This window comes from Danio rerio, chromosome 18, assembly GCF_052040795.2.
Source record: "Danio rerio strain M-AB ecotype USA chromosome 18, GRCz13ab, whole genome shotgun sequence".
Taxonomy (NCBI): Eukaryota; Metazoa; Chordata; class Actinopteri; order Cypriniformes; family Danionidae; genus Danio; species Danio rerio.
In genome coordinates, this window is record NC_141038.1 from 44426260 (window position 1) to 44447593 (window position 21334).

The window sequence follows — 21334 nt, forward strand, 5'->3', positions numbered from 1 at the left end:
TTATTCTCTGATTACTGATTGTATTCCTCAGTAATTTTTTTGTGGACATAGAGATTTTTAAATGTTTATTTGTATGTATGTATGTATGTATGTATGTATGTATGTATGTATGTATATATGTATGTATATGTGTGTATTTACTGTCTTCTGTCCCTTGTTCAAGGGCTTTTGGAGAAGAAAAAAACAGCTGTTTGTGCATAATACAAGCTTAGGTCAAAGCAAGCCCTCTATGGGAATGGCCATGTATGCAGTTATTTGGAAGGTTATAGGTCAAGAGCATGATTTCATAGGGGACCTTTGAATTGAGAGATACTAAAACACATATATTTTAGCTTAATTCATTAATAAAATGCTGTTTAAAAGACATCCTCTATATGGTTTATTAAATAAATAGCCCAAAATCTGAATACAACACATTAAACTTCACAATTAGACTTTTGCTCTGAGGAAGCAATTAGGAGTAAAAGGTTTAACTTGGCTTAAAGGTTTGTTGACCATAAAAATGAAAATTAGTCGATTTATCATCCTCAAGGCATTAAAAGATATATATGAGGTTTGTCTTTTAGTCAAATCCAGTACAAAGTTATTTCCAAAAAAATGTTTTGGGTGTTTATAGCTCTACAATGTCTTCAGCTAGATTTTTTTCTTCAACGTTCTAAAACGTGTCCAAAAAACTATTTTAGATTTGACCTGAAAAGTAATATCTGAGGAAATGTGATTGAAATTTAGCACAGCTCAGCAGAAGTAAGCAATTTTAGGGCATGTCGAGACATGTTTCTACAGCTTTCTCAGGTTGTTATGCTTTTAATAATGTCTTGTTACAAATGATGACAAAAACAGTTCTATATTTTTTATTTAAATTAATAATAAATTATGAAAAACTTTTTGCTGTAGTTTTTTTTTGTTATTGTTGTTAATATAATATACTGTTTTAAGAATAAACAAAGTCATTTTATTATTATTCATTTTGATTTGAGGCCCAAGGCGGTTAACCACCAAACTACAACATTTATTACTTCACTGCGGTAAGAGAAAAAATTCTTACCACCAAAGCTTTACTTGTTTACCAATTGCTGCTTAATATATTTTTTGGTGGAAATTGTGACACTTTTTAGGATTTTGGATCCATTTTATTTGTCTTTCATAAAAGTATTGTTAAAAAAAATGTCAATTTTATTGAAGTGGTTTATAGTCTTGAAATGTTTTTAAGCAAAACAAAATTCAAGTAATTGCAGTTAAGTGACTTAAAAACAAACCAGCAACTGAAAATTGCAGGTTCTTTTGAAACAAATAGTACTCCAAATTGTTATCCAGCAGGTGTATTAGTACATTACTTACTGAAAAAAACTTTATTGTTAAATTATTGTAATGATATCAAGCATTGAGGGATTTTGGTGACTGGTTAGTCTTTACTTTTTACATCCTTATCAATTATTCTTGTTCACTTTTCAGGGATAAGATAAAGGCTTGGATAAAGGAGCAAGCCAGCAAGTTTGTGGAGCGTTACTTTAATTCTGAGAGCGTAGATGGAAGCAACCCTGCCCTGAACGTCCTCCAAAGACTCTGCACCGCCACAGAACAGCTCAACTTGCAGGTAATCCAGACACACAAAGTTATCACTTATAGCCTTTATAAAGACAGTATAACTCTTTATTAGAGGTGTCAAAATGTATATTTTATGGTGCCACAGAATGCAGATGAGGGCAATAAACATTTAGGATATTGTGCATTATGAAAATAGTGGTTTTGTCATATTCATTCTCTCTTCATGTGCGTTTCAGATGGACAGTGGTGTAGAGTGTCTAGAGGAGATTAGCAGTATTGTATCTGAATCAGACGTGTCCTCCTTTGAGATTCAGCACAGCGGGCTTGTGAAGCAGCTGTTGTTGTATTTGACGTCAAATAGTGAAAGGGACACTATAAGTAGAGATGAGAGAATCAAGAGGTTCCTGCATGTGTTCTTCGGCTGCCCGGTAAGTCAATGTGTCAGCTGTTTATAAAAACACTGGCGCATGTTATCCCCTGACTTTTTTTATTTGCACACACATAATGTTTCCATACATTGGCTTTTCTGGTATGAATAATGATAAATAAAATAAAAGGACTGTTCTACTTTTACTGATTCCAGAAGACTTTTTTATGAAAGGAACTCTTAAGGACATTTTTAACAAAGTGAAACCAGAAAAGATTTTAGAATTTTTATCATGTATTAACACAAAAAATCTTATTTAATATATGTTTTATTTTGTTTGTTGGTTTTTAAATTGTATATTTATTGTTGAAAGATTCCTGCCATGAAAATAGCCTTGGTTGCTGACATGGCATTAAATAAAAAAAAAAACACATACATATAAATAAAATAAAAATAAATACACCTAGCAGCTCATAAGGGCTTGTAACAGTGGTTGGGTGTTACACTTTTCCTTTGTCACCGAATATATTTGACATGTTTATTGGGTCATTTTTTTTTAAATAGTAGTCATTGGTGTGATCAGTGTGACTCATTATTTATGCTATATGTGATTCAGATACCAGGGCAGGAACCTCCGGGACGTTTGGACCCAACAGAGAATGGCCCACTGCTTGCATTGGTGCACAAGATGAACAACTGCCTTAGTCAGATGGAACAATTTCCTGTTAAAGTGCATGATTTCCCCAGTGGAAATGGCAACGGAAGCAGGTAATGACAACTGCACTTCACTCTTTAACCCTCCTGTTTTTATAAATGCATCAATTTATCTTTGACTGCCTCATTATGCAAACATTTTTTTCCATGTTATTTTTTCAACCTAGTTTCTTAACCTTTACCTCATATATACAGTATTTTTATATATGTTACTGCCTTCCAACTATGTGTCCGGGGTAGGAAATTACCCAGCTGTTCATAAGTTTGTTCTGAAACTAGGGGCTGGGTAACTACTAGCTAGTTTGTTACTAAATTTGTTCTTACTCTGGTTGAAGTTATTAGGTCGCAAAGTCTTGAGTAATTCAATATGTCTACGCGAATGATGTAATATCGGAAAAAAAAACCCATTAAAACATTAAACTGCTTTAAAATTCTGCAACTATTTTATCTATCTATCTATCTATCTATCTATCTATCTATCTATCTATCTATCTATCTATCTATCTATCTATCTATCTATCTATCTATCTATCTATCTATCTATCTATCTATCAACTGTTTTTTCTATCTATCTATCTATCTATCTATCTATCTATCTATCTATCTATCTATCTATCTATCTATCTATCTATCTATCTATCTATCTATCTATCTATCTATCTCCTCTCTCTCTCTCTCTCTCTCTCTCTCTCTCTCTCTCTCTCTCTCTCTCTCTCTCTCTCTATATATATATATATATATATATATATATATATATATATATATATATATATATATATATATATAACTGTCCTATAAAAGGAATTGACATGCACGCCAAATGCACATGAAAGAGAAAAGAGCAGAGAGAAGAACTGTAAGTCGTAATGATATTCTTGTTTAAATTGATGGATACAATTAACATACACGGGGGGGATGCTGCTGTAAATATTTAGTTGGAACGTAGCATTACGTTTAAATTAAGTTTAGTGGTGCAACACTAAAATGTTTTGTAGTGTGTAAGTTGTAACTTAGTGTCCCTTTAAACCCTGGTTTACACTTCTGCGCCGAGTGATCGACATGACCTACAGCGCATGCCTTGCGCGTTGTGCATTTATACTTCACGCTGTTTGTGTTGCTCTGCAATAACCCTTCCGAAACACTGGCCGACAGTGAGGTTTTTATGTTTCTCTGTGCCAAGTTTCTTCTCTTGTGTTTTGTTTTTTCTGAACATTACCTTAATGTAGAAGTAGCTGTAACTCGCCCGTTCAGTGGCAAAAGGGTACCAAAAGGCAGAGCTAGAAGCGCAGCTGAGCGCTATTGCTTTACAGAGAAGCATCACTAGCTAGTGCAACAAGCCAGGAGAATGAAAACTAAGGTACCGCCATTTTTAAACACACAGTCGAGACATTACACCGTAATACTATAAACATATAACAATGAGCCATGGTCGACACAAGCTTAAACAGACTCCGTCGTCGTCTTCATGAACAAAATCTGCCGTGTCCTGTTGTTTGTTTTACGAGTCAGTCTAAAAACGCCAGCGTTTTCACTTTCTCCAGAGAGCTCCCATGCACTTGCTGTACGTCTATATTCGTTAGTTATTTACACATATTGCTAAAGAGCACACTCAAGACTTACAATACAAATGTGTTTATCATGTCAAAAACAAGCACATTTTACTGGGTTGTAGTATCTCTGCCCCTCTGCGGTACTTGTTTTAGTCTATTGCTACTCAATAGACTCGTTAATCCAAATTTAAAAACAATAAACATCATATTTAGTCAATTTTTTTTAAACAATTGAACCTGCTTTTCATCATGATTATAATTAGAAGCTGGCATGGCATTTCTGAGGGGGAAAATCTAATTATATTCTATTGTGTTTACAGGGGTTCGCAGGCCCTGAAGTTCTTCAACACCCATCAGCTGAAATGCCAGCTGCAGAGACACCCAGACTGCACCAATGTCAAGCAGTGGAAGGGCGGCCCGGTCAAAATTGACCCACTGGCCCTGGTGCAGGCCATTGAGAGATACCTTGTGGTTAGAGGTAAACTCACAAGAATCTAAACATAATTTTCCAGCTCTGTGGTTTTAGAGATCTCAGATGAGATGGTTGTTTTGTGCTGTTTCTACAGGATATGGAAGGATCAGGGAAGAGGATGAAGACAGTGATGATGATGGTTCTGATGATGAGATTGATGAATCTTTGGTATGGAGGTTTTCGTTTCATAATCATCTTCGGGCAGTAATTATTATAGCTGGATACTGGTTCAGAAGTCCTGATTTGCAAGCGCTCAATTATTATTTTTTCTTTCAATTTTTAAACAAACCAGACCATAAAACACTTTTAAACCGTAGCATAAAACAAAAAGACCTATAATACAAATTCCAAAATCACCAGATACAGTCTTATTTACAATTATAAGAATTTATGTTTAATAAGATCTTGCCATATAAAGTTCTGTTAAAGGTGGCATTAAAGGTCACATATCAAAGATCGAAAATCTGTTAAGGAGGATTACAGATACTCATACATAAAAGCACCACAATTAAATTCAAACAGTTCTTTTCTTCTCAACCACTTTCCCCAATATGATGAAATCTTATAAGATTGTGATCTTAAAGGTGCAGTAGGTGAACTTCCAAAATGCTAACAGCTTAGCATAAATCTCTGAATCACAGTCCCTCCCCTGCCGTCCAGAGCCACGCCTCCTGAAACAGAAGCACGCGCACCTTAATGATGACAGCAGAAGAATCATCTCTTGTGATAAAAGCGACTTATATGCTTTTTTTAAAAGCAAATATTTAGAGTTGCATGGTAAACAATATAGGGAGAGACTAGGCAGAATAGCGGTATTTACTTGTGTTTTGTTGTTAAACTAATTAAAATCTACATTATCAGTGGGGTAAAAGGACCTTATGAAACTGAAAATAGTCTTATCAATCTTTCACCGGAAGATTTTAGTGGCTGAACAACACTTCTGTGAAGATATGACCCATTTGTAACAACAACATCTAATGTTACATCGGCTTTGCGTGAAGCTAAAATAGTTTTAAAACAAAACATTACATGTCTAAAAGAAATCCTTCAGCCGTTGTGTCATCCTTTCTCCAGCGTGCAAAGGTAACTCCAATATTGATTCAGGTTTTTAAAAGGTTTTGATTTTGCATGTTTTTGGCGAATGTTTCTGAAGACAATCACCTACTGCACCTTTAAGGGTCAATTCTTCCACATCATACACCTTTTTACAATACCATGTCATTCAGTCTCAATTAGATTTGATTCATTTGTTGATTTGATTGAATAAATTTGTATCTATTACATACTATTGACATTTCAAAATCAAGTGGCATGAAAATGAAAAAAAGTAAGTGCACATGGATGCATTGAAGCAAAACTCACCTTTCTAATTCAAATGCATACAATGAATAGTCAAAATATGGGGAAAAAAACATACTTTTTTGACAATCAATATTGATCCTAGTTAAAAGAAAATCAGAAAGAGCTTTATTACCAAGTGGACTTGCACAAACAAGGAGTTTGTCTTGCTGGTATTAACATTTTTATAGTTGATATATTCTAACTAATAATAAAAAAATATTGGTCACACTTTACAATAAGGTTCATTAGTTAATGTTAATTATTGCATTTACTGACATGAACAAACAATGAACAATACATTTACTACTGTATTTGTTCGTGTTAGTAAACATTAGTTAATGAAAATACAGTAGTTCATTGTTCGTTTATGCTAACTCATGGTGCATTAACTAATGTTAACGAGCATGGACTTGGATGTTAATAATGCATTTGTAAATTCTCAATAATGATTAATAAATGCTGTACATGTGTTGTTCATGATAAGTTAATGTTAGTTAATGCATTAACTAATGAACCTTATTGTAAAGTGTTACCAAAATATTATAGTCTCTTTTTTATTATAAAAATGGTGAACTGTACACTGTTATTTGCCACTATTTACTTGCATTGAATATTCAGATAACCTGCTACATGATTTGTAAATAGCACATTTTTTGCGCAAATGTAACTAAATGTTAACTTTTAAAAAAATATGATTCATAGTTATAATACAGATGAAATTACTCTTCAGACTGGAAAAATGTTATAGCGTAGCATATACCTTACACTATTTGTAAAGTAGTTGACTAGCATTTCATTTTAAACTTCTCGGTAACCATCCCAGTGTTTTCTTCCTCAACATTAAAACTCTGGACCTCTAACCATTTTCCCAAAGGCTGCCCAGTTCCTGAATTCTGGGAGTGTACGACACAGGCTGCAGTTCTACATAGGGGAGCACCTGCTGCCGTACAACATGACTGTTTATCAGGCTGTCAGACAGTTTAGTTTGCAGGCCGAGGAAGAGAGAGAGAGCACAGATGATGAAGCGAACCCTCTGGGACGTGCTGGCATCTGGACCAAAACACACACTGTATGGTACGCAATTTACTAGCCTTTCACTCTTCAGAAGCGAAGAGCTTTTTCAGTGAATGCATCATTTCTGCAAGCTTTTTTGTACAGCTGCATGATCAATGGTTAAACAATAATAATCAAACACCCCATGTTATTAATTGTAAATAATTACAATTAGCATGGTTATTAGGGCTGCACAATATTTTGTTTCAGCATTGTTATCACAATGTGAGTGTCTGCAATAGTCACATTGGAATTATATTGGAATTATAGTTGATCAACAATTGAGAATACAAGAGAATTGTGGAGTCATTGCATATAACCATATCAGACTGAAACTTTATAATTTGCATGTGTTTTAACGGCATTTTAAGAAAGTGAAGCATTCGGGCACAATAACGTACAACATTTGCAACTTTTAATAAAGAACATTAGTGAATTATTAATACAATGAAGTCTGTACAGTGTTATTTTACAGGACATTATCTGAATGCTGTTTGACTCTTCGGAAAACCATAAAGCACTGTTTATTTTACTTTATTCTGTGCTCTATTGTAATTATTCTTGCTATTTGTTTGTTATACATGATTCGCACCCTTACAAAATCAACCCAACCAATCAAATAAAGGATTTTTTTTTCATAAATGGATCTATTCAAGCTGTTTGGTGAAATTATTTTCATATCGCAATATACAGCTGCAGCCAGAATTATTAAACCTCCTTTGAATTTTTTTCCTTTTTTTAAATATTTCCCAGATAACGTTTAACAGAGCAAGGAAATTTTCACAGTATGTCTGATAATATTTTTTTTTTCTGGAGAAAGTCTTATTTGTTTTATTTCAGCTAGAATAAAAGCAGTTTTTAATTTTTTATGAACATTTTAAGGTCAAAATTATAAGCCCCATTAAGCTATATATATTTTTCAATAGTCTACAGAACAAACCATCATCATACAATTACTTGCCTAATTACCCTTACCTGCCTAGTTAACCTAATTAACCTAGTTAAGCCTTTAAATGTCACTTTAAGCTGTATAGAAGTGTTGGAAAATCATGGCAAAGATAAAATAAATAGTTAGTAGAAATGAGTTATGTAAACTATTATGTTTAGAGTTACTGGAGTTCGCCCTGGGCGCTTGCGGCTTTCAAGAAACTTTTTTGGTGCATCAGTCTTGTCAATGTTATTATTCAAAAAGGTAATGATTTGCACTCATCAAGTAATTGCTTCATACTGTTTTTCTTTTTACATTCTTTGCGTGATTTAAAGACTATCGTTTCAGCACAATGCCTTCCTCAGTGTGTATTATGTTTAGAAATGTGTTGAAATAAAAGTCTCTCTCTAAAAACAAAAATTGGGGGAAAAAAATAAACAGCGGGGGTTATTTCAGGGGGTTTAATGATTCTGAATGCAACTGTTTATCACAGCAAAATATTGCAATGTCAGATTTTTCAATATCGTGCTGCCCTAATTTTTATTATATTTTGTTAATCAGTCGTCATTTACGGTTATGAAACCACTTTAGTCTTTTACTTACATTGTTGTTAGTTTTGTGTTACATATAAACACTAATGTCTGAAATTTAACTGCATCTTGACACTATAAATAAAGGTTTAATTATTGCGTCAGTAGGTGGCAACATTGAGTTATTAAAAAAATGAATAGGTCCTTCAAGCGATTCTTCTAGAAACACTGATTCATCCAGCAATATAAAAGTATCTCATTCATTTAAAGTGAAATTTAAAAAAATAATTGTAATAGCATAATTGTACATCTGCGTCAAAATAAATTGCGAGAAACCTTTATTAAATTAGTTATTTTTAATTTTTGTTTTCAATTGTGAGAAAATTGTGATTTCTATTTTAATTTAATTCAGTTTATCAAGAATCATGTGGCTCTACCTTTTTGCATTTGCAGTGTATGTCAATATGTGTATCTTGCAGGTATAAGCCAGTCAGAGAAGATGAAGAGGGCTGTAAAGACGCTGTAGGAGGGAAGAGGGGTCGAGCACAGACGGCACCCACTAAAACCTCCCCTCGAAATGCCAAGAAACAGGACGAACTGTGGCATGGTATGGAGATATCATTTTTAACAAAGATCAAATGTGTTTTGTTGTTTCGTAATGAACTGCTTTCAATCTTTTTTGCGTGTGTGTTTTTTCAGAGGGTGTGTGTCCCAGTGTGGCAAACCCATTAGAGACATACCTCATTTGTGATCCTCCAGAGGGCATCACTTTTGATGACCCTTCAATGGAGGTGATTCTGCTGCTGAGGGTCCTGCACTCCATCAGTAGATACTGGTTCTACCTGTACGATGTAAGTAAACCATGCTAGAGGATACAATTTAACTGTGTGAATCTCATGCTTCACCCCAGAAAAAATGAAAGATGTTAAACTTTACTAAAGAAAAAATTAACTTTTAGAGGCAATTTTTTGAGCACATTTAAAAAAAAAAAAAAGAAATAGATTATTTTCATGATAAATAAATACAGACTGGTACAATCTTGATGCTGGAAAATGTCTAGTGAAAGTATACAATTATATATATATATATATATATATATATATATATATATATATATATATATATATATATATATATATATATATACATTTTTAAAAAAATAATAAATATGTACACAGTTTTTTTAAATATAGTAATACAGGAAAAAGTGTTGAAACATTTATTAAAACCATTTATTTATTTTATTTTTTCCCAAATAAAACTATTATTTATCTTATTGTAAATAAACTTCTTATTGGAATAGATTCAGATATATTCATTAATGATGCAAAAATATGAAATGAGACTAAAGTTGGATTATCTTTTTATGGAAAATACACTTTCATTTAGACTTGGTTTGGAAAAAAATGTGTCCCGGATGTTAGCCCAGCAATAAAATGCCCAAACTGAGTATATTTTACCTTTGTTGTATTTGTTGCTTATCCTCAGAATGCTGCATGTAAGGAGATCATTCCCACTGGAGAGTTTATTAACAGTAAACTGACAGCAAAGGCCAACAGACAGTTGCAGGATCCGCTGGTCATCATGACAGGAAACATCCCCACCTGGCTCACAGAGCTCGGCAAGACCTGGTACAGCAAACTCTTGATTCTGCAGTTTAAGCTTAATTTAGTCTTAAACATTTCCCCAGAATATGCTCTTCTATACATTTTAAACATTTCATCTTCTCTCCTCCAGTCCATTCTTCTTCCCGTTTGACACGCGGCAGATGCTCTTCTACGTGACGGCATTCGACCGTGATCGCGCCATGCAACGTCTGCTCGACACCAACCCTGAGATTAACCAGTCTGACTCACAAGACAGCCGCGTGGCTCCACGACTTGACAGAAAGAAGGTTGACATAAAATTCCAGTTTAAATGAGACCTATTATGCAAAATCACTTTTAGAAGAGGTTTAAACACAACTGTGTGGATATAGCCAGCCTGTAATAGTCAAAATTCAGTATTTCTATTTTTTATAATCACACTTGATTAAAACGCTTTGACATTTTCCTTTTGTACATGTCATCAGAGCAGAAAAGCTCTGCCCATTAGTAACGATCTCTCCCTCATTAGCATAGACAGCCCTTAGTATGTGCATAAGTTTATAGCTCCGCCCTTTATTAAAAAAAGAGGGCCGGGCACACAATGTTATTAGAATTTAAAGTGGCAGTCATCCATGGTTCCCACACTTTTTGAAAACACTTGAATTTCAGACATTCAAGGCCTGGGAAGTACTTAAACAAAAACATAGGTCCTTGAAAGTGCTTAAATCAAATTTAAAAATGAAATTTTTGGCATTATTTCAGCAATTGTACTGTGCTGCTCTCAAATACGGAGCAAAAAAGTAATAAATACTTTTAAATCCTTTAAAAATAAATAAAAAAATAATAAATACTTCCTTTAAAAATCTACATTTAAATATTGTACAAGAACTGACTAATAACGCACATTTTATAAATATTTCTGAAACCACATTTGAATATTAACAATATTTAATTTAACAAATTTTACTTAAGTTTTTTTTTTTAAACATGACTTTGTTTTATCAACATGTTTTATCAGTGAAAATGATTAAAAATGACTTATGCCAGCAGCTAGCTCTCTATAACTCTCACATGGTTGCACACTAAAGCTAAGCAGGGCTGTGTCTGGTCAGTACCAGGATGGGGGATCACATAAGAAAGCTAGGTTGCTGCCGGAAGTAGTGTTAGTAAGACCAGCAGGGGGCGCTCCACCTGTGGTCTGTGTGGATCCTAACGCCCCAGTATAGTGAAAGGGACTTTATACTGCTAAGTGAGCGCCGTCTTTCAGATGAGACGTTAAACCGAGGTCCTGATCCCTTAAAATTACAGGATGTTTTTCGAAAAAGAGTAGGGGTTTAATCCTGGCTTCCTGGCCAAATTTGCCCACTGGCCTCTGTCCATCATGACCTCCTTACCATCCTCGTATTATAGTTGGCTTCATCTCTCTTTCTCCTCTCCACCAATCAGCTGGTGTGTGGTGTGCAGTCTGGCGCGAAATGGCTGCCGTCACATCATCCAGGTGGATGCGGCACACTGGTGGTGGATGAGGAGACCCTCCCCAAAAATGTTTAAAGCACTTTGAGTATCCAGAAAAGCACTATATAAATGTAAGGAATTATTATTATTATAATTGAAAACGTCATCATTATTCTGACGTTTTAATCTTAATATTAAGTTTAATGGAATAGTTCAGGGCTTTCGTGCCGCTACATATGCTGGGGGAAATTCTAAAAGGTGCTTGATTTGAAATTAATGGTGCTTTAAAAAGTCATTAAATCTGCTGTTCATTAAAGAGTGGGAACCCTGGTCACCAAAATGGCATAATTTGGATAAAAGCTTAAATGGGGCAGTTTCAAAGAGTTATAAAAAGATTTTTTGTGCTGTATTTTGAGCTGAAACTTTACATACACACTCTAGGGACGTCAGAGACTTGTATTACTTATAAAATAGACATAATAGGTCCCTTTTAAAAATCTTGCATGCAATAATTTTTCTATTCTAATTTTTTCTATTGTCTAACCTTTTTTTTCTCATACGTGTAGAGAACGATAAACCGAGATGAGCTTCTGAAGCAAGCAGAGTCAGTAATGCAGGATCTCGGGAGCTCTAGAGCCATGCTGGAAATTCAATATGAGAACGAGGTATGCATGACTGTCGATTAGCATAGAAACATAATCTCTACAAATGCACAGGCACACATTCCTGACAAGTCCATTTTAAATGTGTTTTTTTGTGTACCTGCATTATTTTGTTGTTGTTACGGTTTTAAAATGATAAACATTAAGTTTAGAGCCTTGAAATATGCAGATGTGTTGTCATTTTAATACTTCACTAGAAGCTTGCTGCTATTTGAACTGATTACCTAGATTTTCTTTAGGGAGGCACAATATATAAGTTTTGCATTAGGCACTGTGAAACTGCAGTTTAACCTAACCCGTTTTTCCAAAATAGTGCTTGAATATATAAATATAAATGTTCAAACTCAGCCAATACATAGCATTTGAAGTCAGTTAACTCTTTTAGTTAGTGAAGTTTCTCTTCCCAAATAATACTATAGTGCCCTTTAACCTACATTCACACTGCAGGCAAATGTGGCCCGAATCTAATTCCCCCCCCCTCATGTGACTCAGGTAATGACAGTGTGAACATCCCAAACCGCATGGAGTCTGGGGTCCGTTCTTCGTACGTGGATTACTCAGTTAGCTGGATTTGGATATTGACGATTTGACACGATCCAAAATCGTTTCGTTCTTCAAAGCTGATCCGAGAGTTGTTGTCATAGCAACAGTTCTGCTAGTTCAAACCTGATCGGAAGCAGGTTCTATTCATATAAACAGAATTAGATCGGGTCAGTTCAAGCAAAGATAATAGAGAAAGTATTTTCCGAATTCTGATATTTTCTTACAGTTGTAGTTATATAAACTTGGGGAAATAGTAAATATTTTTTAACTATATATAAAGTTAAAATTATTAATAAAATAAATAAAGTTATATATATATTAATAAAACTTATGCAATCTGCACCCCCGAAGTGAAAGTGCAAAGTATGCCACCTGGTGGTGCAAAGAGAAAACTTATTGATATTAACTTTTTAGATCGCTTTAGTACAATTTGTGTATGATAATAGAAATGCACAATATGTGACTTTAAAAAAAAGAAATAATACATTAATGCAGTCATAAACATGTTTTGACAGTTAATATGCCTGTGATTATACTTCACAAAAGTTGCAGACGCCTTTACCAATATCAAAATGCTTTTGTAAACATCCAGTTATTCCATACAGCGATTAAAAAACCAGCTACTATAATAAAGAAAATCTTTTCTAAATGTAGAACTAAATACACTGATATGCATTGAAATACATGATGAATACTCGACACATGAAAGAGTAAAGCCTGCAGCTCACAACAAATGGGGAAAGTTACTGCATGTCATATTTAACAAACCGTTTACTGCTAATTTGATGTAATTTTGCTCACATGGATAATTGAATATTAATCAGATGACGTCATTACGCTGCTGTGCCGTCAGCCAATCGTTGCATTGCTGATCATGATTTCGAGGATCGATAGGTCTGTCCTTCACAACACACGCAGCGATCTCAGATCAGTTCATCCAGACATGCGAATCTGATTCGCGAACTTGTTTGAAGAACCAAATTAGCGAGAGATCAGTTATCAAGATTAAAAAAATCCATAATCTGCCAAATCATCTTAGATCATTTAAGCGAAGTACGAAGAACGGACCCCTGATCTTTTCAGTTCAGATTTGTGCCACTTTCATATGTAGTCTTAAATCAGAGACCGAACTAATGTTTTTGTTTCTGTCGGATTTCATGTGACTTTTACATAATCTTCAAGCGACATGCGTCATCACTCTGTGCCACAAACATCCTCTACTCCTCAGCAGCATAGTAGAAAGGCACACAGGGTGATTACTGTATCACAGAAAGTTGGTTGTTTATATTGAAAACGATTTTGAAGGCAAAACTGGTGCTTGTTAACTAATCTGATTAATGATTGAGGCACGGGTTGATCGCGAAGCAATGAGTGTCGTGGGTGTTGCAGATAGGGGATGCGTGTGCAAAGGACAGGGAACTTTCTCTCCGAGAGAAAAAAGGGCAGGTGCTCGAGCACCCAAACCACGCTCTTCACGTGTCTGCTGTTTATAACCAATTGAAATTAAAAAACTATGCAAACAGAGATAATTTAAGTCTGCCTTCACAGTTCAGTCTGCGGCTGCTCATTATCCCTTTATGAGTTCACTGCACCGGTGGTCAGAGCGCCGGTGTGATCAAATGATCAGTGTTTTCAATCACAGGAGACTTATTTTCATTCTCAAATTTTCATTCTCACATTAGTAGTAGCAGAACAATCCTTTACAGTTCGTGAAATATACCATGGTCGTCTGTGAAAAGGATAATAATCATATAAGCATGATCTGACGTTGCTTACCTCATACAGTATACACATTGTGTGCATAATTAGACATTTTGTGCTCTCCGTAATGCACTTTTGTGCATGCGGGTCAGGTATGACAATGATCTGTTCACAATGCAAATCTGATATTGGCCACGTTTATAAGAGCAGTGTGAACAGCCATGCAGAAAAAAATCAGATCTGAGCACTATGCCTCGCAGTGTGAACGTAGCCTTAGATAGCGGTGTGTAGCTTATTTTTGTCAATTCGAGATTGTATGGAAAATCTGTAATATTGATCACTTATCCTAAAGACAGTTCTGTTCTGTGTGAAGCACCGTGAATATAAATTAAAGTTCTGAATGCACTACACAAGTCATCAACAGTGTGTGAACAGGAACTATCAGTTGAGTTAGTCTATGTAAACAAGCTCTTGATGTTGAAATTACAGTAAGTCATGCAGTCCCTCTTGTTGCTGATGAATTTCCATTTTTTCCAAATCACTTGAAATTGTGATTCTGCATGTTTTCTGTTTGGATCCAATTTGCCACCCTTGGCTGAAATACACAAACAGACCCAGTGTGGGTGCTTGTAAAACAACAGCTCCAACATTAAATCTAAAAACCTGTCGTCTTTGGAATATGTTTTTCTTCCAATCTTGTTTAATCTCGTCTTCCCTCCGCATCTCAGGTTGGAACAGGACTCGGCCCGACACAAGAGTTCTATGCTCTGGTGTCTCAGGAGTTGCAAAGGGCTGATTTAGGCCTTTGGAGAGGAGAGGAAGTCACTCTCTCTAACCCTAAAGGTAACTGTCACAGATTGGTCAAAATAAATACGATATTCAGTGTTAACTCAAAGAGCATTCACTAAGTTTATCTATTCTCTGTCTTGCATCCCTGTTTCTCCTTCACACACATACTCTCTCTGTCTGTCTCCGAGTAGGGAGTCAGGAGGGCACCAAGTATATGTTCAGTTCCAGAGGGTTGTTTGCTGTACCGTTTGGACGAACTACCAAACCAGCTCACATCGCCAAGATCAAAATGAAGTTCCGTTTTCTTGGGAAGCTCATGGCTAAAGCGATCATGGACTTCAGATTGGTATGTTTGCCATTTTGACTGCACTGCAAAAAACGATTTTCTTACTTAGATTTTTTTTGTCCTGTTTCTAAGGGTGTCACGATCTTCCAAATCCTCGATTCGACTACATTTTCGATTCTAAAGGCACAATTCGATTTTCGATTATGAATAATTAATTAATTAATGACCAATTAATTATTTGTAGCCTACCGTTTAAACTACCTGACCTGTATGGTCTCTGTTTTACCCATAAACAAATCATACAGTAAATGAATAAAGGCAAGATACACACATAATTACCACCTGTCAATCACTTTTTTTCTGCGGGACTCGTGAATAGGCAGTGATCTGTGTCGTTATAATGGCGCCTGTAAAAAAAGACGCACAACCAACAGGAACCAGCCAACAGTATCTGAGGTGTGCGCTAAAATGACTAAGTACAAGTGAGTGAAAGATTGAAGCAGTCCTATGACTGCCTGGACCTGCTGTCTGGAGCACATGGCTGTGTGTGTGTCTGTGTGTGTGGTCACGTGATGTGCATTTTCAGCGGTTGTGAGGAAGGAGGGCTACTCAGAAATGCTACACGCCACTGTGGATGTCAAATCATTGTCGTTCTAAAATGCCATTTAAAAACAAAGACAGTGTAAACAGGGCCTGAGTGTGTACTTTTCGCGAGCGGATTTGCAACGGGGGCGGGCGGAGGATCGCGATGCCGGTGTTGTCTATCGGACGAACCGTACGTAATTCGTACATAGCAGAGCTTGCAAAACTGACGACTTCATTGAAAGAGGAGAGGGTTTAAGCTCTGTCGATGGGTCTCCTGCTTCTGCAGTTTAACAAGCACTTCAACAACAATGTTTTTTTCCCACTTGGCAAGCCAAGCTGACGTGACATGGGGGCGTGGCAGCATCGACGATTCTATTTTTTGATTCGATAATCGAAATTGAGCATAAATTTCGATCGATTTCGTGACACCCCTACTTGTTTCTAATCCAAATATCTAAAAACTCTTAAATCAAGCAGAATTTTCTTGACAAGCAAAACATATTGTCTTGTTTTCAGAAATAATATGCCAAAATTAAGTGAGTTTTTCCTTAAAACAAGCAAAATAATCTGCCAATGGGGTAGGCAAAATAATCTTATGTCAAAAAGAAAAACAAGAGTATTTTGCTTACCCCATGGGCAGATTATTTTTCTTGTTTTAAGGAAAAACTCACTTAATTTTGGCATATTATTTCTGTAAACAAGACAATATGTTTTGCTTGCCTAGAAAATGCTTCTTGATATAAGAATTCTTAGATATTTGGACTAGAATTAAGACAAAAAAAAATCTAAGTAAGAAAGGCATTTTTTGCAGTGTGTATGTCGTTGACCAAAATTTGCGAATATTCACTCGCTACTCAATGCTGCTAATTTATGTATTTTATTATTTCAGTTGAGACTTACAATTCTACATTTTATAATATTTCACTAATTTAGTTTAGGGGTGCCACTATATGCTAGTGTTGACTGTGATATTTTAGATAAAGAAAATAGATGCCATGTGAAAACTACACCCTTAATATAATGAATCCGTTACGTCTGTTGATGTAGCATTTCTGTTTATTCAGGTTGGCACCCGTCATAAAAATTACAAATAAAATGCCTTGTTTTTTCTATAGTTTTTATTTCAAATTTTGACTTGTTACAAAACCTAAGAATGTTTTCCCCCTGTGAAATAACATCCTCTTATGATGTTAGTGTGGTGGTTTGTAAGAACATCCTGTCCAACTGTCATGCATACCCCTGCTTTTCTCCATCCAATCAATTGACCATTCGGTAAGCCCCGCCCTACTTAGTTACTGTTGCTACGCCTGTCAAGCTTTCGTGCCTGGCACATCTATTACAATGTGTATGCGCCAATGTCAGACATTGCCAGGGATATAACTAGTCATTTTTGGCAAACAGGTGAGATATTCGAGAAAGCCAGACAAAAAAGGACTGACATAGGCACGAGGCTTATAAATTACTGAAAAACTGCTGAACTGAAACTATTTAACTCAAGTGCTCAGATTGTGATCACATCTTTGTTTTGTTCTGTTGATATGTAATTTCAAATATTCGTAGCTTGAAACAGATGGAAATATAATTGCTATTGGTATGACTACTATGGCGAGGGCTTAAACGGAGCAGTGCTCATAATATCCAGCGGGAAAAAAAGACAGCTGGGAAACATAACCTGCTTTGTATTCTTGTAGGAAACACGGTTTAGATCTTTTTAGGGTAAGAGGTGTGTGAGTTTTTGCCGTCGGTCTATCACTGAATATGTCAGGATGATCAAAACAAAACCAACTTAACTTTGCTCCTTTAGTGCCCCTCACAGAGCTTGATCCACGCTGGCATTTCTCCCCTATGGTTTTAGGTCTGGAAAAGGGAAAAAATTCCATCACCCAGTCTTAAGTTTTAGGACACTGGGTATCAGATTTGCACAATTCATATGCACAACGCTCTGACCTGTTTCCCTCGCTTGAAAAGCTTGACAGAGCTCTTGCGCGTAGCTACGGTTGCTAAGCCACCATTGGTGGGTGGTGGTTTTTAGGTGTGGCTTAGCGAAGGGTCAATTTTTCACCCTCTGTTATTATTCAGCGTTTTATTTTCACTCTGAAACTACAATGCAACAATAAATTCTGTCACATCTTTTTGATTCATGCAGACATTGAAGGGTTAGTTTACTCAAATTCAAATTCTGTTATTAATAAATCTCCCTCCAAACTCATGAAACCTTCATTTGTCTTCAGAACACAAATTAACATATTTTAGGTGAACTTTAAAAGCTCTTATATCTTCCATAAATGATGATGATGAAAAAAGCGATTATTTATTTATTTATAATTAATTTATTTTTTCGTATGGACATAAAACAAAATTTCATTTAACAGTTTCTTTTTCTCAGTGTCAGTATATTGTGATGCACCCAATACCAGGGGTGTCCAAACTTGGTCCTGCAGGGCCAGTGTCCTCCATATTTTATTTCTATCCCCAATTAAACACACCTGAATTAGCTAATCAAGCTCTTTCAAGGTAAACTAAAAACTGCCCGGCTGGTGTATTGAAAGAAGTTGGAGCTAAACTATGCAGAACACTGGTGCTCCAGGACGGAGTTTGGGCACACCTGCCCAATACTGACACTGAGGAGAAGAAACTGTTGAATGAAGGTTTTTTTTTTTGTGTGTGTACACAATAGACACTTGAAAATATTTTGATAATGCTTTTTGGTACTTCTCTGGAATTTGAATAAGTCAGGAACCTTACAGTCTATAGAGGATGAGGTATCTCTCAGATTCCACCTAAAATATCTTGATTTGTGTTCTGAAGATGAATGTCTCATACATGGTCGCCCACTAAAGCCAAGCAAGGATGCGCCTGGTTAGTACCTGAGTGGGAGACGACATAGAAAAGCTCGGTTTTTGCCCGAAGTAGTGTTAGTGAGACCCACAAGGTTCGCTGAAACTGCAGTTTGTGTGAGTCCTAATGCCCCAGTATAGTGAAGGGGACTCTATACTGCTCAGTGAGTGCTGTCTTTCAGATGAGACGTTTTTTGTGGTCATTAAAATGTTTTCTTTGAAAAATAGTTGGGCTTTAAATTTACAAATTTACCATCTGGCCTCTGTCCATCATGACCTCCTATGAATGTTATGAATTCATCGTTCATTCATTATTGATTCTAAGTTTTTATTTTGGGGAGAACTAACACTTTAATACCATCATGTTTAAAAGGAATGTCATGTCACTTGAGTTTAATTGAGGTTTGTTTTTGTCTTCAGCTGGACTTGCCTCTAGGTTTGCCATTTTACAAATGGATGCTGAGGCACGAGTCCTCTATCAGCTCACATGACCTGGTCAACATCGATCCTGGCGTCGCCAAATCCATCCAGCACCTAGAGGACATCATCCGTCAGAAGAAGAGAATAGAGCAGGACAGATCACACGTGAGCACTGAGACTTAACCTTTTTAGAAACACACAACTAAAGACATGGGGCACAGACTTCTACATATGGCAACAAAACCAACAGTCAACTTGGTGCTTTTTCTTTTATATTTTCTATTGTACAGTAAGTAAGAGTGTGCACGTTTTATTTTGCTACATTACTTTGCTGGCAGGAAATACAGTGAGTCCATAAAAAATGCTGCTTACACATGAAAGCTTGTTTTCAAAAATATCACTGACTACTTTCTGGTTGCACAATTAAATTAAAATGGGATTTTAACAATATTCTGATTAAACTTCACATGAACACAAGCAGATCCTACACTCTCGGTTTAGAGTTGTTGCGTCTCTTGTCCAAACTCGAGGCTTTGTGGTTTTTGCTCAAATAATAGGCCGTTAAAATATTGCGTCTTTTGCGTGCGCAAGTTTGTCATTTCCATAGTTGAAAATGATTCAACTTTTCAGAATGCCATTATTGCACCATGAGTCATGTGACAAGAACTGACAGATCAGCTTCATAATTTGTATGTAATATACTTCAGACAAACACAAAACACCCCAACACTACAGTGCTTTTAATGTTTTTCATAGATAAAACTTATCAGAGCTGTTTTGTTAGTTTGTCATCTTTTTAAAAAATGGTTGATGGTCGCCTATCAGCGACAAAGGAGCATAAGAGCAAATCATGTTGAAAATAGTGAAGGAAGCGATGCGCTTTCTCCTTCCACATGCTTTTATATGTGATGTGATATTGGTGTGCAAGCCTGATGGAGCATATCTTTGAAGCTGGCACTATTGTTAAAAAAAACAGAGCCAACATTAATTCTATAGTATTGATATTAGGGATCCACTGTATGTTCAACCAAAAGAGAAATGACTGAAGATATGAGCTGAAAAAAGGGCTATGCTGTACCGCACTGCCCAGCAGAGTTCAGTGCGCTGGTTTCACTCTCCCTCCAGCTATAGTCACTGCTCATGTGAAGTGGCTTTCACACCAGATGTGGAAAGCGCTGCGCTATGAAACCCATTGATTTCAATGTGTTGAGCACTGCACCAGAGCAGTGGATCACACACACTTCATCTAGCTTGTGCCTGCCATAAAGGTTAAAAATAGCTTAATATTCCAATCTGTGGATATTTCGCTCATGTGCATGTAAACGTATATACAAAATAGACCTACAAAATAGATTTTATATTATTTAACAAAATAATTATTGTAAAGCATTTTCCGCCAAGTGTATCTAGGATTTTAGGTTGTGGTTCTGCTACAGAATTTTTATTTGTGTGAAATCTTGAAATGCATTAATTATGAAAGAAATTGCTCATTCCTAATTGTGCCTGTGTGTGTTTGTATCAGACGCGGGAGACACTGCAGCAGGCCTTGGAGAGTCTCAACATGAACGGCTGCTCGGTGGAGGATCTGGGGCTGGACTTTACTCTGCCTGGATTCCCAAACATCGAGTTGAAGAAAGGAGGCAAAGATGTGCCAGTCACCATTCACAACCTGGAGGATTACCTCAGAGTACGCCACTGAATAACCTGCCCTATCACATCGTCAGTGTTATCCGAATAAACTGCTCTAACCTCCTTCTCTCTCTCCTCTATCTGTAGCTGGTGGTCTACTGGACGCTCAATGAGGGCGTCCTACGGCAGTTTGAGTCCTTCAGGGAAGGGTTCGAGTCTGTCTTCCCTCTGCACCACCTGCAGTACTTCTATCCTGAAGAGGTGAGCACTTACACTCTTTTCATTTGTTCAAATCTTCTTTATTAAAAAAAAGCACTGAAGAAGACGCAGGTGTGCATTTA

The 21334-nt window shown here is 36.1% G+C and overlaps 3 protein-coding genes across 30 annotated transcripts in view; 2 read left to right on the forward strand and 1 right to left on the reverse strand.

Annotated features, from left to right (window-relative positions):
* grk7b (G protein-coupled receptor kinase 7b) overlaps positions 1-21334 on the reverse strand; it is an 845646-nt gene that overhangs the window by 369179 nt on the left and 455133 nt on the right. The gene's annotated exons all lie outside the window — the stretch shown is intronic.
* Positions 1-21334, forward strand: part of trip12 (thyroid hormone receptor interactor 12) — a 78332-nt gene that overhangs the window by 52235 nt on the left and 4763 nt on the right. For 14 of the 28 annotated variants that reach the window (XM_087292274.1, XM_087292288.1, XM_087292275.1 and 11 more), the window contains 16 exon segments: positions 1453-1594; positions 1782-1973; positions 2529-2680; positions 4497-4654; positions 4743-4816; positions 6864-7063; positions 8980-9107; positions 9200-9351; positions 9989-10131; positions 10238-10394; positions 12108-12206; positions 15176-15290; positions 15428-15582; positions 19365-19529; positions 20887-21051; positions 21141-21254. In XM_087292274.1, coding sequence (XP_087148400.1) covers positions 1453-1594; positions 1782-1973; positions 2529-2680; positions 4497-4654; positions 4743-4816; positions 6864-7063; positions 8980-9107; positions 9200-9351; positions 9989-10131; positions 10238-10394; positions 12108-12206; positions 15176-15290; positions 15428-15582; positions 19365-19529; positions 20887-21051; positions 21141-21254 — 2311 coding nt within the window. 28 annotated transcript variants of the gene reach the window in all.
* Positions 13335-21334, forward strand: part of bcl7bb (BAF chromatin remodeling complex subunit BCL7B b) — a 266172-nt gene continuing 258172 nt past the window's right edge. The window contains exon 1 of the mRNA XM_087292718.1: positions 13335-13838. The gene's annotated coding sequence lies outside the window, so the exon portion shown is untranslated. The remainder of the gene's footprint in view (positions 13839-21334) is intronic.